At 45.1% G+C, this 18,608-nt stretch overlaps 1 protein-coding gene across 2 annotated transcripts in view; it reads left to right on the forward strand.

The window, feature by feature from the left end:
• The window catches only part of SMARCAD1 (SWI/SNF-related, matrix-associated actin-dependent regulator of chromatin, subfamily a, containing DEAD/H box 1), a 337,899-nt gene that overhangs the window by 138,042 nt on the left and 181,249 nt on the right, over window positions 1–18,608 (forward strand). For both annotated transcript variants that reach the window (XM_063917359.1, XM_063917366.1), the window contains exons 5-7: window positions 329–395; window positions 8,686–8,786; window positions 17,966–18,067. In XM_063917359.1, the coding sequence (XP_063773429.1) occupies window positions 329–395; window positions 8,686–8,786; window positions 17,966–18,067 (270 nt within the window). The remainder of the gene's footprint in view (window positions 1–328; window positions 396–8,685; window positions 8,787–17,965; window positions 18,068–18,608) is intronic.

Here is an 18,608-nt window from a genome sequence, read left to right on the forward strand (position 1 = left end):
CTATATATCTATATATCTATCTATCTATCTATATATATATATATATATATCTATCTATATATATATATATATATATCTATATCTAGCTATCTATCTATCTCTCTATATATATATATATATAAATAAATATATATATATATAATATATATATAGTGTGTGTGTGTGTGTGTTTCCCTTATCTAAACATTAAGCTGAGATTAATTGAAAACACACAACATGGGTAATGGTATAGATTGGGTACTGCTTTCTATATTTAGAGGTGGAAGTATTATTGTAACAGGAAATTCTCTGTAATTTGTCATAAAATTATTTACCTCTATTATTTCAGCTGATTGAATCCACAAGTACTTTGGAGGCTGCTGTAGCTGCTGGTGTAGTTCGCTTTGATGATAAAGGTATATTTTTTTATTTATATTTTTATTATTTTGATAAAAAGACTGGCAAGTCACATTGACTCTTCAGTGTATACTATGATCTTGAAGTAACTTCTGTATCATTTGGAAGTGTTTATATGCCATCTAACAGAATGGTCTGTTGCCCTATATTTCAAGGCTTATGTGGTATGAAAAGATGGATCGCATTAGTCTTGTGCAATCATGCATTTTTTTTCTTTCTTAAAAATGGTACTTTGTGAAAAAATAAAATTTGACTTTATTATGTGTGTAAATGTTATCACATAGTATAAATACTGTATATGGCAATTATCTATACTTTTTGTGAAATGATCATGTGTATGAACTATGGTAACCAGTATGTCTTGCTCTGAAATGGTTTAGGCCAGAGGTTCATAAACTGTCCTATAGACCACCTAACGGTCCAGGTCTAAAGAATAACCAAGCTTGGGCACAGTTAACTGCATTTGTATCTCAATCAATTTGGTTTACCATCTGTGCTCTGCTTCGGATATCCTTAAAACCTGGACTTGTTAGGGTGCCTTGAGGACTGAGTTTTGGAACCACATCTTTAGGTAGTTTCGTTTCAAGATATACAGTATAGCTAAAATCTGATATAAAATACCAAAAATTGGGTCAGCTCGGGATCCAAGCTAAGGCATCCGCACCCCCACCTGCACTGTAACCAAATAGTGATGGATGTGTTATTCCCCTGTATAGCTAGGAACTATTTGACTTGGTACCCATACAAATCTGCCTCTCTACCCTCTGCACCATTGTATTCTATTTAAGCTGCATTGTCCAGTGGTTCTCCAAGCTGCAGTCAGCCAGCAGGATCTTTACCTGAAAGAGTCTGTTTCCTATCATGCATTGTTCTCCAGTGGCACGTCATAATTTGGTGTACTATATGAATTGGTAAATAGCAAACTCTTATAAAGAGAAAAATATTGTAGAGGAGAAGCTGTAAGTTTCAAGAGTGAACAATCTATTCATCCAGGATGTGTGTAAAATATTGAAAAAGGCCATGCATTTTGTGTGCAGCATATATACTACAGTATATAGTGCCTTATCATCCAGCTATTGGTTCTTCCATTTTTTCCTTTTATTTTCTCTGACGTCCTAGTGGATGCTGGGGACTCCGTAAGGACCATGGGGAATAGACGGCTCCGCAGGAGACTGGGCACATCTAAAGAAAGATTTAGGTCTATCTGGTGTGCACTGGCTCCTCGCCCTATGACCCTCCTCCAAGCCTCAGTTAGATTTCTGTGCCCGGCCGAGCTGGATGCACACTAGGGGCTCTCCTGAGCTCCTAGAAAGAAAGTATAGTTTAGGTTTTTTATTTTACAGTGAGACCTGCTGGCAACAGGCTCACTGCAGCGAGGGACTAAGGGGAGAAGAAGCGAACCTACCTAAGTGGTGGTAGCTTGGGCTTCTTAGGCTACTGGACACCATTAGCTCCAGAGGGATCGCACACATGACCCGACCTCGTCGTCCGTTCCCGGAGCCGCGCCGCCGTCCCCCTTACAGAGCCAGAAGCAAGAAGGTCCGGAAAATCGGCGGCTGAAGACTTCTGTCTTCTCCAAGGTAGCGCACAGCACTGCAGCTGTGCGCCATTGTTCCTCATGCACACCACACACTTCGGTCACTGATGGGTGCAGGGCGCTGGGGGGGGGGGGCGCCCTGAGCAGCAATATTAACACCTTGGCTGGCAAAACTGACACCATATATAGCCCCAGAGGCTATATAGGTGTAAATTACCCCTGCCAGAATAACACAAAAAGCGGGAGAAAGCCCGCCGAAAAAGGGGCGGAGCCATCTCCCTCAGCACACTGGCGCCATTTTCCCTCACAGCTCCGCTGGAAGGATCGCTCCCTGGCTCTCCCCTGCAGTCCTGCACTACAGAAAGGGTAAACATAGAGGGGGGGCACAAATTTAGGCGCAGTATAATATATATATGCAGCTATAAGGGAAAACACTCTTTATAGGTGATATCCCTGTGGTATATAGCGCTCTGGTGTGTGCTGGCATACTCTCCCTCTGTCTCCCCAAAGGGCTTTGTGGGGTCCTGTCCTCTGTCAGAGCATTCCCTGTGTGTGTGCTGTGTGTCGGTACCACTGTGTCGACATGTATGATGAGGAAAATGATGTGGAGGCAGAGCAAATGCCTGTAAATGTGTTGTCACCCCCTGAGGGGTCGACACCTGTGTGGATGGACTTATGGAAGGAATTACGTGACAGTGTCCGCTACTTACATAAAAGGTTTGACGACATAGGACAGCCGGCTACTCAGCTTGTGACTGTTCCAGCGTCTCAAATGTCATCAGGGCTTTAAAACGCCCGCTACCTCAGATGGCAGACACAGATGTCGATACGGATACCGACTCCAGTGTTGACGACGATGAGACTAGTGTACCCTCCAATAGGTCCACCCGTTACATGATTGAGGCAATGAAAAATGTATTACACATTTCTGATAGTACCCCAGGTACCACAAAAAAGGGTATTATGTTCGGTGAGAAAAAACTACCAGTAGTTTTTCCTGCATCTGAGGAATTAAATGAGGTGTGTGAGGAAGCCTGGACTTTCCCCGATAAGAAATTGATAATTTTTAAACGGTTATTGGCAGCGTACCCTTTCCCGCCAGAGGATAGGTCACGTTGGGAAACGTCCCCTAGGGTAGATAAAGCGCTTACACGTTTATCAAAACAGGTGGCACTACCGTCTCCGGATACGGCCGCCCTAGAGGATCCTGCTGATAGAAAGCAGGAGGCTACCCTAAAAGCTATATATACACACACGGGCATTATATTGCGACCAGCGATTGCATCAGCATGGATGTGCAGTGCTGCTGCTGCGTGGTCAGATTCCCTGTCGAATAATATTGATACCCTGGATAGGGACACTATTTTGCTGACAGTAGAGCATATAAAGGACGCTGTCTTATACATGCGTGATGCACAGAGGGATATTTGCCGGCTGGCATCAAAAATAAGCGCAATGTCCATTGCCGCCAGAAGGGGGTTATGGACTCGGCAGTGGTCAGGTGATGCCGATTCAAAAAGCACATGGAAGTTTTGCCTTATAAGGGGGTGGAACTGTTTGGGGATGGTCTTTCAGACCTCGTTTCCACAGCTACGGCTGGGAAATCGACATTTTTGCCACAGGCTACTCCACAGCAAATGAAGGCACCGTATTATCAAGTACTGTCCTTTCGAGCCCCATAAACACAAGAGGGCTCGAGGCGCATCCTTTCTGCCGAGAGGCAAAGGTAGAGGGAAGAAGCTGCAGCATACAGCCAGTTCCCAAGAGCAAAAGTCCTCCCCCGCGTCCGGTAAGTCCACAGCATGACGCTGGGGCTTCACAGGCGGATCCGGGTATGGTGGGGGCCCGTCTCAGAAATTTCAGCACACAGTGGGCTCTCTCACAGGTGGATCCCTGGGCCCTTCAAGTAGTATCTCAGGGGTACAGGCTGGAATTCGAGACGTCCCCCCCGCCGTTTTCTAAAATCTGCCTTACCAGCAACTCCCTCTGCCAGGGAGGCAGTGTTGGTGGCTATCCAAAAACTGTATTCACAGCAAGTGATTGTCAAGGTACCCCTCCTTCAGCAAGGGAAGGGTTACTATTCCACAATGTTTGTGGTACCGAAACCGGACGGTTCGGTGAGACCCATCTTAAATTTAAAATCCTTGAACACTTATATCAAAAGATTCAAGTTCAAGATGGAATCGCTCAGGGCGGTTATTGCGAGCCTGGACGAGGGGGATTACATGGTCTCCCTGGACATCAAGGATGCGTACCTGCATGTCCCCATTTACCCTCCTCACCAGGAGTACCTCAGATTTGTGGTACAGGACTGTCACTATCAGTTCCAGACGCTGCCGTTTGGGTTATCCACGGCACCGGGGGTCTTTACCAAGGTAATGGCCGAAATGATGATACTCCTTCGCAAGAAGGGAGTTTTAATTATCCCGTACTTGGACGATCTCCTGATAAAGGCGAGGTCCAAGGAACAGTTGGTAGTGGGGGTAGCACTTTCTCGGGAAGTGCTACAACAGCACGGCTGGATTCTCAATATTCCAAAGTCACAGCTGGTCCCGACGACACGTCTTCTGTTCCTGGGAATGATTCTGGACACAGACCAGAAAAAAGTGTTTCTTCCAGTGGAAAAAGCAGAGGAGTTGTCATCTCTAGTCAGAGACCTCCTAAAACCAGGACAGGTGTCGGTACATCAATGCACACGAGTCCTGGGAAAAATGGTAGCTTCGTACGAAGCAATTCCATACGGAAAGTTCCACGCAAGGACTTTCCAGTGGGACCTGTTGGACAAATGGTCCGGGTCCCATCTCCAGATGCAACAGCGGATAACCCTGTCGGCAAGGACCAGGGTGTCGCTGCTGTGGTGGCTGCAGAGGGCTCATCTACTAGAGGGCCGCAGATTCGGAATACAGGACTGGGTCCTGGTGACCACGGATGCCAGCCTTCGGGGCTGGGGCGCAGTCACACAGGGAAGAAATTTCCAAGGACTGTGGTCAAATCAGGAGATTTCGCTTCACATAAATATTCTAGAGCTAAGGGCCATTTACAATGCCCTAAGCCAAGCAAGGCCCCTGCTTCAGAACCAGCCGGTACTGATCCAATCAGACAACATCACGGCGGTCGCCCATGTAAACAGACAGGGCGGCACAAGAAGCAGGAGGGCAATGGCAGAAGCCACAAGGATTCTCCGATGGGCGGAAAATCATGTGTTAGCACTGACAGCAGTGTTCATTCCGGGAGTGGACAACTGGGAAGCAGACTTCCTCAGCAGGCACGACCTGCACCCGGGAGAATGGGGACTTCATCCAGAAGTCTTCCAAATGCTGGTAAACCGGTGGGAAAGACCACAGGTGGACATGATGGCGTCCCGCCTCAACAAAAAGCAAAAAAGATATTGCGCCAGGTCAAGGGACCCTCAGGCGATCGCTGTGGACGCTCTAGTAACACCGTGGGTGTACCAGTCGGTTTATGTGTTTCCTCCTCTGCCTCTCATTCCCAAGGTACTGAGAATAATGCGAAGGCGAGGAGTGAAAACTATACTCGTGGTTCCGGATTGGCCAAGAAGAGCTTGGTACCCGGAACTTCAAGAGATGCTTTCAGAGGACCCTTGGCCTCTGCCGCTCAGACAGGACCTGCTGCAGCAGGGGCCCTGTCTGTTCCAAGACTTACCGCGGCTACGTTTGACGGCATGGCGGTTGAACACCGGATCCTGAAGGAAAAGGGCATTCCGGAGGAAGTCATCCCTACCCTGATCAAAGCCAGGAAGGATGTCACCGCCAAACATTATCACCGCATTTGGCGGAAATATGTTGCTTGGTGTGAGGCCAGGAAGGCCCCAACGGAGGAATTTCAACTGGGTCGATTCCTGCATTTCCTGCAAGCAGGGTTGACGTTGGGCCTCAAATTGGGGTCCATTAAGGTCCAGATTTCGGCCCTGTCGATTTTCTTCCAGAAAGAACTGGCTTCACTGCCTGAAGTTCAGACTTTTGTCAAAGGAGTTCTGCGTATTCAGCCTCATTTTGTGCCCCCAGTGGCACCTTGGGATCTCAATGTGGTTTTGGAGTTCCTGAAATCACATTGGTTTGAACCACTTAAGACTGTGGATTTGAAATATCTCACGTGGAAAGTGGTCATGCTGTTGGCTCTGGCTTCGGCCAGGCGTGTGTCAGAATTGGCGGCTTTGTCCTATAAAAGCCCTTATCTGATTTTCCATATGGATAGGGCAGAGTTGAGGACTCGTCCTCAGTTTCTCCCGAAGGTGGTATCAGCGTTTCACTTGAACCAGCCTATTGTGGTGCCTGCGGCTACTAGGAACTTGGAGGATTCCAAGTTACTGGACGTAGTCAGGGCCCTGAAAATTTGTTTCCAGGACGGCTGGAGTCAGGAAAACTGACTCGCTGTTTATCCTGTATGCACCCAACAAACTGGGTGCTCCTGCTTCTAAGCAGACTATCGCGCGCTGGATTTGTAGCACTATTCAGCTGGCGCATTCTGCGGTGGGACTACCGCAGCCTAAATCTGTAAAAGCCCATTCCACAAGGAAGGTGGGCTCATCTTGGGCGGCTGCCCGAGGGGTCTCGGCTTTACAACTTTGCCGAGCTGCTACTTGGTCAGGGGCAAACACGTTTGCAAAATTCTACAAACTTGATACCCTGGCTGAGGAGGACCTGGAGTTCTCTCATTCGGTGTTGCAGAGTCATCCGCACTCTCCCGCCCGTTTGGGAGCTTTGGTATAATCCCCATGGTCCTTACGGAGTCCCCAGCATCCACTAGGACGTCAGAGAAAATAAGAATTTACTCACCGGTAATTCTATTTCTCGTAGTCCGTAGTGGATGCTGGGCGCCCATCCCAAGTGCGGATTGTCTGCAATACTTGTAAATAGTTATTGTTACACAAATCGGGTTGTTATTGCGAGCCATCTGTTCAGAGGCTCCGTTGTTATCATACTGTTAACCGGGGTTCCTATCACGAGTTATACGGTGTGATTGGTGTGGCTGGTATGAGTCTTACCCGGGATTCAAAATCCTTCCTTATTGTGTCAGCTCTTCCGGGCACAGTGTCCTAACTGAGGCTTGGAGGAGGGTCATAGGGGGAGGAGCCAGTGCACACCAGATAGACCTAAATCTTTCTTTAGATGTGCCCAGTCTCCTGCGGAGCCGTCTATTCCCCATGGTCCTTACGGAGTCCCCAGCATCCACTACGGACTACGAGAAATAGAATTACCGGTGAGTAAATTCTTATTTTCTTCTGCATGCTCACTTATGCCTCTACTTTACTACTAGTGCTTTAGATCCCAAAAGTATGCATTTGACTTCCTCCTCTAGGTACTTGCAGCATTGTACTCAAAGTGCGTAAATATTATTCCAAAGTGTGCTCCATGCCAACAAGCGAGTCTCCACACACAGACCTGTGGGGCTCTCTGCCATTTCACCTCACAGCTGTTGCCCATATTTAAAAGGTTTTAAACAGGAGGAGGCATGTTTACATGTAATAGTAAGTGATTTAACTTCAGGCATTCTTTTTGTTCCTGTTATTCGCATGAAACCTTGTTTAACATCTGGTTTTAGGTCATTTGGATTATGAACACTATGATTTCAGAATATTCAATGAGATATAAAATGATAAATTAGCAAATATATATATAACATTCAGAAAGGTACTATGGGGTGTGCACACAGGAACATACCAGATGGAGTTGGTTTCTGTTTTAGAATTAAAAAAAGAATTCCGCCAAATAAAAATGTTGTGTGTGTTATAGTATCTGCTAGTCTATGATTAACCCCGGTAAATTAATGCACAAAAGTATTTTCTCTTTATTAGCTATAGCGGTATTTTGCCCCAGGTGTGTCCTCAAGTTTAGTAGATGATCAAAGCAATGAAAGAATTTTCTCTCTAATCAAAATATATAGTTCAGCAGTTCAGTTGAGTGCCTCATTATCTTGTCATGTACAAAATCCCTTATTGGACAAGAACAAGAATTTGACACATGCTGTTGTATTATGGCAGCACATGTCTTGTGATATGGCCAAATTCTTTGTAATAACTCCTACTTCACACCCTACCTACCCCATACACTCACACCGCCTTGCTATATTAATTTCTATGTGGTTCTTTTACGAAGTGTAAATTGGAACTTTCGTAAGTAGAAACTGACATTTATTTTAAGTGGTAAGATGACCCTATAAAGGCTAGCATTGAAGGCTGTATATGTTTGTGGAACCCCAAATATGTCCTATTAATAGGAATGCCAGAAAATCTGTCAAAAGGAAGACCACTATCCGCTTGTATGTGTGCGTGACCACCTTCACCACGCCATATGGCTGAGAAGTGATCCGTCCTGGGGCATCATATGTTTGTATATTAACTAGTTTTGGCCAGATCAGACCCATACTCCTGCAAAGAGACCGTATTGGCTCCTATTCATTTCTATCTATTTTATATGTTTGGCCAAAGTACATGTAGAAACTTTCTAAGTACACTAAATCAACTATATGATATAATACAAAATTGATGTATACAGTGTAGTGAAGGTTTTGGGCAAAACAGTTTATTACACAGCAATGGAAAAAAATGTAAGTCACTATGGTGCTCACTAAAATAGTGCAGTGTCCCAACATCTTATATTATGACATATGTGTAAGATGTTCTATATACTGTTATATGTATGTTATTATAATAGAATGATTTAAATAAAAAATAAAAAAGCTGATTTCAGGTAAATATAATATGTCATGTTACTTTTTATTTATCTTTTAAGCTACGTCTCGAAAGAGAAAGTTGGATGACGACCTTACAGGAAGACCTGATAAACAGAAAGACAGCAGTGACCAAGTTTCAAAGAAAAAAAAATCTGATTCGGTCAGTACAGTAATGGATCATTACCGTCTGCATTGCATGACTATCAGGTGTAGAGTGGTACAGGTTGAGTATCCCTTATCCAAAATACTTGGGACCAGAAGTATTTTGGATATCGGATTTTTCAGTATTTTGGAATAATTGCATGCCATAATGAGATATCATGGTGATGGGACCTAAGTCTAAGCACAGAATACATTTATGTTTCATATACACCTTATACACACAGCCTGAAGGTTATTTTAGCCAATATTTTTAATAACTTTGTGCATTAAACAAAGTGTGTGTACATTGAGCGATTAGAAAATAAAGGTTTCACTATCTCACTGAAAAAAATTCCGTATTTCAGATATGGGATACTCAACCTGTATTTATTGCACACAGCATTACACAGTTAGTACAGATGTGTCCTACAGCTTTGCTCCATGCACTACAAGTCGCATTACACAACCTGAGAGTGAGTGTGACTGTAGTGCTGAGTGTTGTGGGGGGTTTTTGGCGTCTTTTTGCCTATATTCTGATGTGACTGTATTTGCATATAAAAAGCTATGCGGGAAAACACTAACGTGGCGTATCGGATGCAGATAGAGCCGCAATTACACACAGTATATAGTCATGCTGCATATCCTTTTAATCAGCAGAAGGTCCTTGTGTGACCTATTTCATTACTTTGTGTCTAAGATGCATTTCTGCAGAAAAAAAGCAAAATTGAGATGCTTGGCGCTGTCGAGTCCCACCACGGCATGGTGTGACTTCTAGGGCTGTTTAGCGTGACTGCAGCAAGGATGTAAGAGGACACATCTGTAAGTAGGCTTCTAAATGTAATTGTAGTATTCTTTCTATTATTCTGTGTAAATGAAGTGGTAGTGCAAACCACTTCATTTACACCGAATATGAGCAGGACCATACATGGTAGGCAATTGGTCACACGTGACAGCAGCTATAATCACTGTTGGGTTTACCTTCAGTGTTTATTTACTACACCAAAATGAACATATAATACAGAGTTATGTGTATATGTACGTGTTTTACATAAAGAGCAATTTCTCAAATGTAATTTAGTACTAGCAAAGGAAGACCCCCTATCCACGACCTTCCAGACAGTGGCCCTATATTTGCAAACACCAGCACATTCATGTGTTTGCCACTTTGCTGTGTGCACACATTTATAGAATTACTGTACCCAATCTACTTCTCTTCTTATATAATTTTGTAACTGTATATGGAATATAGAGCAGCAACAGAACAGGAGGCCAGTTATTAAGAATCACTTGCAAACACATGTTGGCTAATGAGATCAGGTCTAGGTCATTTGCAGGTCCATTGAGTGACTTCAGTGCTGCTCTGTACACTGTGCTGCTACTTTGATTGGTTTAAACAGCTTTGTACTTGTCACATTACATAGGAAATCCTGTGTTCACAACTGCTCATCAGTACCATTCTGCTCCAAAAATGTCTAGTCTGGCTAGAGCAGTTAATCAGCAGTAAGTAGCATATACTGTGGGTGAAGGATCCTCTGCGAACGTCTGTGTGAAGGGGCTTTTTCCTTCAGGCTCCCAGAAGAAAAGAAGCAAATCCAGAAAGTCAGAGGCACAATCGGGAAATAAAAGATATAGTAGCGTGGGCTGGAAAATGGGTGGGGAAGTGATTTGGTTGAGTGTGAGGTATGAGAGGACTTGATGGATAACCAATTTCTTTCAGGAGAAAAGTGACTGTGTACCAATTATAATTGAGTATCTTTTATTCCATGGCCTGACCATGCTGAGTGGTCACTGGTTGGTAGGTGTGTTTTTGGTTTGATAGGAACAAATAGTATACAAGTCATTCAGCAGCTACTTAAATGCTTGTATGATTTGTACTGGAGATACAGTATATAATATAGACTTCTATGAAGCACTTTTAAATGAATGTGATACTAACTCTTTATTTCTCTATCGTCCTAGTGGATGCTGGGGTTCCTGAAAGGACCATGGGGAATAGCGGCTCCGCAGGAGACAGGGCACAAAAAGTAAAGCTTTTCCAGATCAGGTGGTGTGCACTGGCTCCTCCCCCTATGACCCTCCTCCAGACTCCAGTTAGATTTTTGTGCCCGGCCGAGAAGGGTGCAATCTAGGTGGCTCTCCTAAAGAGCTGCTTAGAAAAAGTTTAGCTTAGGTTTTTTATTTTACAGTGAGTCCTGCTGGCAACAGGATCACTGCAACGAGGGACTGAGGGGAGAAGAAGTGAACTCACCTGCGTGCAGGATGGATTGGCTTCTTGGCTACTGGACATCAGCTCCAGAGGGACGATCACAGGTACAGCCTGGATGGTCACCGGAGCCGCGCCGCCGGCCCCCTTGCAGATGCTGAAGTCAGAAGAGGTCCAGAATCGGCGGCTGAAGACTCCTGCAGTCTTCTAAAGGTAGCGCACAGCACTGCAGCTGTGCGCCATTTTCCTCTCGGCACACTTCACACGCAGTCACTGAGGGTGCAGGGCGCTGGGGGGGGGCGCCCTGGGAGGCAAATGTAACCTATATAAAGGCTAAAAATACCTCACATATAGCCCCCAGAGGCTATATGGAGATATTTAACCCCTGCCTGGATTCACTAAATAGCGGGAGACGAGCCCGCCGGAAAAGGGGCGGGGCCTATCTCCTCAGCACACGGCGCCATTTCCTCTCACAGCTCCGCTGGTCAGGACGGTTCCCAGGTCTCTCCCCTGCACTGCACTACAGAAACAGGGTAAAACAGAGAGGGGGGGCAAATTTATGGCGATATTTTGATATATATAAAGCAGCTATAAGGGAGCACTTATTATAAGGCTATCCCTGTTATATATAGCGCTTTTGGTGTGTGCTGGCAAACTCTCCCTCTGTCTCCCCAAAGGGCTAGTGGGTCCTGTCTTCGTTAGGAGCATTCCCTGTGTGTCTGCTGTGTGTCGGTACGTGTGTGTCGACATGTATGAGGACGATATTGGTGTGGAGGCGGAGCAATTGCCAAATATGAGGATGTCACCCCCTAGGGAGTCGACACCAGAATGGATGCCTTTATTTATGGAACTACGGGATAGTGTCAACACGCTAAAGCAGTCGTTTGACGACATGAGACGGCCGGACAATCAATTAGTGCCTGTCCAGGCGACTCAAACACCGTCAGGGGCTGTGAAACGCCCTTTGCCTCAGTCGGTCGACACAGACCCAGACACAGGCACTGACTCCAGTGGTGACGGTGACGAATCAACCGTATTTTCCAGTAGGGCCACACGTTATATGATTTTGGCAATGAAGGAGGCGTTACATTTAGCTGATACTACAGGTACCACTAAACAGGGTATTATGTGGGGTGTGAAAAAACTACCTATAGTTTTTCCTGAATCAGAAGAATTAAATGACGTGTGTAATGAAGCGTGGGTTGCCCCTGATAAAAAGCTGATAATTTCAAAGAAATTATTGGCATTATACCCTTTCCCGCCAGAGGTTAGGGAGCGCTGGGAAACACCTCCTAGGGTGGACAAGGCGCTAACACGCTTATCTAAACAAGTGGCGTTACCCTCTCCTGAGACGGCCGCACTTAAAGATCCATCAGATAGGAGGATGGAAAATATCCAAAAAAGTATATACACACATGCAGGTGTTATACTACGACCAGCTATAGCGACTGCCTGGATGTGCAGTGCTGGGGTAGTTTGGTCAGAGTCCCTGATTGAAAATATTGATACCCTGGACAGGGACAATATTTTACTGTCGTTAGAACAAATAAAGGATGCATTTCTTTATATGCGTGATGCACAGAGGGATATCTGCACACTGGCATCACGGGTAAGTGCTATGTCCATTTCGGCCAGAAGAGCTTTATGGACGCGACAGTGGACAGGCGATGCGGATTCAAAACGACATATGGAAGTTTTGCCGTATAAAGGGGAGGAGTTATTTGGAGTCGGTCTATCAGATTTGGTGGCCACGGCTACAGCCGGGAAATCCACCTTTCTACCTCAAGTCACTCCCCAACAGAAAAAGGCACCGACTTTTCAACCGCAGCCCTTTCGTTCCTTTAAAAATAAGAGAGCAAAGGGCTATTCATATCTGCCACGAGGCAGAGGTCGAGGGAAGAGACAGCAACAGGCAGCTCCTTCCCAGGAACAGAAGCCTTCCCCGGCTTCTACAAAAGCCTCAGCATGACGCTGGGGCTTCTCAAGCGGACTCGGGGACGGTGGGTGGTCGTCTCAAAAATTACAGCGCGCAGTGGGCTCACTCGCAGGTAGATCCCTGGATCCTGCAGATAATATCTCAGGGGTACAGGTTGGAATTAGAGACAGATCCACCTCGCCGTTTCCTGAAGTCTGCTTTACCAACGTCCCCCTCCGAAAGGGAGACGGTTTTGGAAGCCATTCACAAGCTGTACTCTCAGCAGGTGATAGTCAAGGTACCTCTTCTACAACAAGGGAAGGGGTATTATTCCACTCTTTTTGTGGTACCGAAGCCGGATGGCTCGGTAAGGCCTATTCTAAATCTGAAGTCCTTGAACCTGTACATAAAGAAGTTCAAGTTCAAGATGGAGTCACTCAGAGCAGTGATAGCGAACCTGGAAGAGGGGGACTTTATGGTATCCTTGGACATCAAGGATGCGTATCTCCACGTTCCAATTTACCCCTCACACCAGGGGTACCTCAGGTTCGTTGTACAAAACTGTCACTATCAGTTTCAGACGCTGCCGTTCGGATTGTCCACGGCACCTCGGGTCTTTACAAAGGTAATGGCCGAGATGATGATTCTTCTTCGAAGAAAAGGCATATTAATTATCCCATACTTGGACGATCTCCTAATAAGGGCAAGGTCCAGAGAACAGCTAGAGATGGGATTAGCACTGTCGCAAGAAGTGCTAAAACAGCACGGGTGGATTCTGAATATTCCAAAATCCCAGTTAATGCCGACAACTCGTCTGCTGTTCCTAGGGATGATTCTGGACACGGTTCAGAAAAAGGTTTTTCTCCCGGAGGAAAAAGCCAAGGAGTTATCCGAGCTTGTCAGGAACCTCCTAAAACCAGGAAAGGTGTCTGTACATCAATGCACAAGAGTCCTGGGAAAAATGGTGGCTTCTTACGAAGCAATTCCATTCGGCAGATTCCACGCAAGAATTTTCCAAAGGGATCTGTTGGACAAATGGTCAGGGTCGCATCTTCAGATGCACCTGCGGATAACCCTGTCTCCAAGGACAAGGGTGTCTCTTCTGTGGTGGTTGCAGAGTGCTCATCTATTGGAGGGCCGCAGATTCGGCATACAGGATTGGATCCTGGTGACCACGGACGCCAGCCTGAGAGGCTGGGGAGCAGTCACACAAGGAAGAAACTTCCAGGGAGTATGGACGAGCCTGGAAACGTCTCTTCACATAAACATTCTGGAACTAAGAGCAATATACAATGCTCTAAGCCAGGCAGAACCTCTGCTTCAGGGAAAACCGGTGTTGATCCAGTCGGACAACATCACGGCAGTCGCCCATGTGAACAGACAGGGCGGCACAAGAAGCAGGAGTGCAATGGCAGAAGCTGCAAGGATTCTTCGCTGGGCAGAGAATCATGTGTTAGCACTGTCAGCAGTGTTCATCCCGGGAGTGGACAACTGGGAAGCAGACTTCCTCAGCAGACACGATCTTCACCCGGGAGAGTGGGGACTTCATCCAGAAGTCTTCCACTTGCTGGTAACCCGTTGGGAAAGACCAATGGTGGACATGATGGCGTCTCGCCTCAACAAAAAACTGGACAGGTATTGCGCCAGGTCAAGAGATCCGCAGGCAATAGCTGTGGACGCGCTGGTAACGCCTTGGGTGTACCAGTCGGTGTATGTGTTTCCTCCTCTGCCTCTCATACCAAAAGTATTGAGAATTATACGGCAAAGAGGCGTAAGGACGATACTAGTGGTTCCGGATTGGCCAAGAAGGACTTGGTACCCGGAACTTCAAGAGATGATCACGGAAGATCCGTGGCCTCTACCTCTAAGGAGGGACTTGCTTCAGCAGGGTCCCTGTCTGTTTCAAGACTTACCGCGGCTGCGTTTGACGGCATGGCGGTTGAACGCCGGATCCTAAAGGAAAAAGGCATGCCGGAAGAAGTCATTCCTACTTTGATTAAAGCAAGGAAGGAAGTAACCGTGCAACATTATCACCGAATTTGGCGAAAATATGTTGCGTGGTGCGAAGATCGGAGTGCTCCGACGGAGGAATTTCAACTGGGTCGATTCCTACATTTCCTGCAATCAGGATTGTCTATGGGTCTCAAATTGGGATCTATTAAGGTTCAAATTTCGGCCCTGTCGATTTTCTTTCAAAAAGAATTGGCTTCAGTCCCTGAAGTCCAGACCTTTGTTAAGGGAGTGCTACATATACAGCCTCCTGTGGTGCCTCCAGTGGCACCGTGGGATCTCAATGTGGTTTTGGACTTTCTAAAATCTCATTGGTTTGAACCACTAAAGAAGGTGGATTTGAAATATCTCACATGGAAAGTGACCATGCTTCTAGCCCTGGCTTCGGCCAGGAGAGTGGCAGAACTGGCAGCTTTATCTTACAAAAGCCCATATCTGATTTTCCATTCGGACAGGGCAGAACTGCGGACTCGTCCGCATTTTCTCCCTAAGGTGGTGTCAGCATTTCATCTGAACCAGCCTATTGTAGTGCCTGCGGCTACAAGTGACTTGGAGGACTCCAAGTTACTGGACGTTGTCAGAGCATTAAAAATATATATTGCAAGGACAGCTGGAGTCAGAAAATCTGACTCGTTGTTTATATTGTATGCACCCAACAAGATGGGTGCTCCTGCGTCTAAGCAGACGATTGCTCGTTGGATCTGTAACACAATCCAACTTGCACATTCTGTGGCAGGCCTGCCACAGCCTAAATCTGTAAAGGCCCACTCCACAAGGAAGGTGGGCTCATCTTGGGCGGCTGCCCGAGGGGTCTCGGCATTACAACTTTGCCGAGCAGCTACGTGGTCAGGGGAGAACACGTTTGTAAAATTTTACAAATTTGATACTCTGGCTAAGGAGGACCTGGAGTTCTCTCATTCGGTGCTGCAGAGTCATCCGCACTCTCCCGCCCGTTTGGGAGCTTTGGTATAATCCCCATGGTCCTTTCAGGAACCCCAGCATCCACTAGGACGATAGAGAAAATAAGATTTTACTTACCGATAAATCTATTTCTCGGAGTCCGTAGTGGATGCTGGGCGCCCATCCCAAGTGCGGATTATCTGCAATAATTGTACATAGTTATTGTTAACTAATTCGGGTTATTGTTGAAGGAAGCCATCTTTCAGAGGCTCCGCTGTTATCATACTGTTAACTGGGTTTAGATCACAAGTTGTACGGTGTGATTGGTGTGGCTGGTATGAGTCTTACCCGGGATTCAAAATCCTCCCTTATTGTGTACGCTCGTCCGGGCACAGTACCTAACTGGAGTCTGGAGGAGGGTCATAGGGGGAGGAGCCAGTGCACACCACCTGATCTGGAAAAGCTTTACTTTTTGTGCCCTGTCTCCTGCGGAGCCGCTATTCCCCATGGTCCTTTCAGGAACCCCAGCATCCACTACGGACTCCGAGAAATAGATTTATCGGTAAGTAAAATCTTATTTTTTTTAACATTTATCAAAACAGAAAATATGTGACACCCAGCAAACAAAGTGCAATCATGTCATTCAGACAGCAAAAACTCCACAAATACTGTTGTGACATCACCTGGCACAGGATATACTGTTTTGGTCACTACCAGAGCTGGTTTCACTTCTATTACTGTGTCTGCAATAAATACTAGTCAGTAGTTTGTTCTGGTTTCTAAACTCGTTGCTATGAGCGGTATGAGTTCTACTTTTAATTTTATGCAGCTTGTTAGGTGTTTACTTTATATACAGCAATCACCAACTAAGCGCTGTTAATTCGGTTCGTTCTTAAAATCTGTGCAAACTGAAAATATTACCATATGAAAATGTTATATCCCATAAGATTTTTAATCAAATTTAATTTGTTCTCGTGACCCAGAAACTGTATCATAATGCAAAAAGTATGGTCTTTTCACATTCTCTCTAAATACAGATATGTCCTCATTCATGTGCTGCAGTCACACCAGACAGCCTCTCTTGGCCTGCCAGGTCGTATGAGATCTTCCAGCATTGGGCGTCTTTTTTTGCTTTTGTTTTGTTGAAAATGCATCTTAATCACAACGTAATGCTACTAGGATGCAGAAGGAGACTGATCTGATTAATTTCATATGACACTTTTATATCTGTGTGTGACTAGTCTCTGAATCTGTACACAAAGTGCTGCAATGTAGCAGCCACAGCTTTTATCCAATACAAGTTCTGTTGTGCTCCATATACAGACTCAGTCACACACAATATACAAGTAATTTATATATCAAATTAATCTGCACAGTCTCCTCCTGCATCCTATTTGCAGTGAGTTGTGACTAAGACACATTGTTATTGTGACTAAGACACATTGTTAGCAAAAAAGGGCGCCCAGTGCACGAGACCAAGGCTTATTGAGGCTAGATGTATGAAGACCCAACTATACATGTTCCTCCTCTGAAAACTACTTTTCACTGCATTCACATCCACTGGTCTCGTGCCGTAATCTGTCTATCTGGCCGCTTTAGCAATACAACAGTATGTATGTCCTGCAGGAGCGCAATATCGAATTGAATGTCAAAACAAGTAGTATACGGCATAAACAAGTTTTATATCCAAAACTTCCTAATGAAACAGCTTAATCTTGGGGTATTACTGTACTAGCCAGATAGTTGTTGGTTTTATACCCTAGCCATCAAAATAGTATTTTCACAGTTGCTGCTAGAATTGTCTCTGCTTTATATAGGAGCTATCCTGTTCGGCTCTATTTTGTATGATGGTCGCACTGATACTTAGCAGAGATTTGTTAAGACGTCGACAGCCCCAAAACTTCTGTTAGCATTCTTGAACATGGGATGCAGATGGTTTTTCATTGTTGACAAGTCATGCTTATGTTTAAAGGATTCTAACCCTCTGTTTAAGATAACAGAGGCTACAGGGTGGTACTGTAACTTTTAACATAATACTTTCACTATATAAAGCAGTGTATTACTATTGTCAACATTTACACAGACTGTACCAATATCATTGTGTTTTGTCTAATGGAAATTGCTGTGAAAGACAATGTGTAGCAGCCATGTGTTCTTTTTATCTTTGCAGTTTGCTTTAGATAATGACACTTCAGCTTCTGAAGATGAATGGGAAAAACAAGAACATAGTGTGAAAAAGCTGCAGAAACAGTTTCCTGATTTAGATAAGGAGGTAAGGCTGCTGTACAAATGGCACTGCAGCTGTCAAAGACTGTCTTATGTATACACTGTAGCATGAAATCTTTTCCACCGTGTCATCCTCTTATTGGAAATAAGACACTTTTATTGTGATTTGAGACTATAAAGGATGCGAGTTGTGGAAAAGCACAAATCATAATTCCTATTTTGACATTTATAAACCTCAGACTGAGGTAAGTGACTGCTAGATGGTAAGTGACTGCTAGATGTTGCATTGTGTGAAGAGGCAACAGAGGGTTATCTACCTATAGACATTACCTCGCCTTCCACATTATTGAAGCTAAGATGTGTATCATTGTAGGGATGTCTGCTATCCTGGAACGGTGCATTATAAAATGAAAAGCTTTCGAAGTCTGCTGCAATTGCACCTGTCTGTACAGATTTGTTGCCATGTAATCAAATAACACTGTAACTAACACAGTGCCTTTTCGCAGTGTTTCACATTGTTGCCTGTCATGTTTCAGAGCTGATATTACTGACCCAGAAAAGAGATTTCCTTCTTTTAACTACACCAA

The sequence above is a fragment of the Pseudophryne corroboree genome, chromosome 1 (genome assembly GCF_028390025.1).
Source record: "Pseudophryne corroboree isolate aPseCor3 chromosome 1, aPseCor3.hap2, whole genome shotgun sequence".
Lineage (NCBI taxonomy): Eukaryota > Metazoa > Chordata > Amphibia > Anura > Myobatrachidae > Pseudophryne > Pseudophryne corroboree.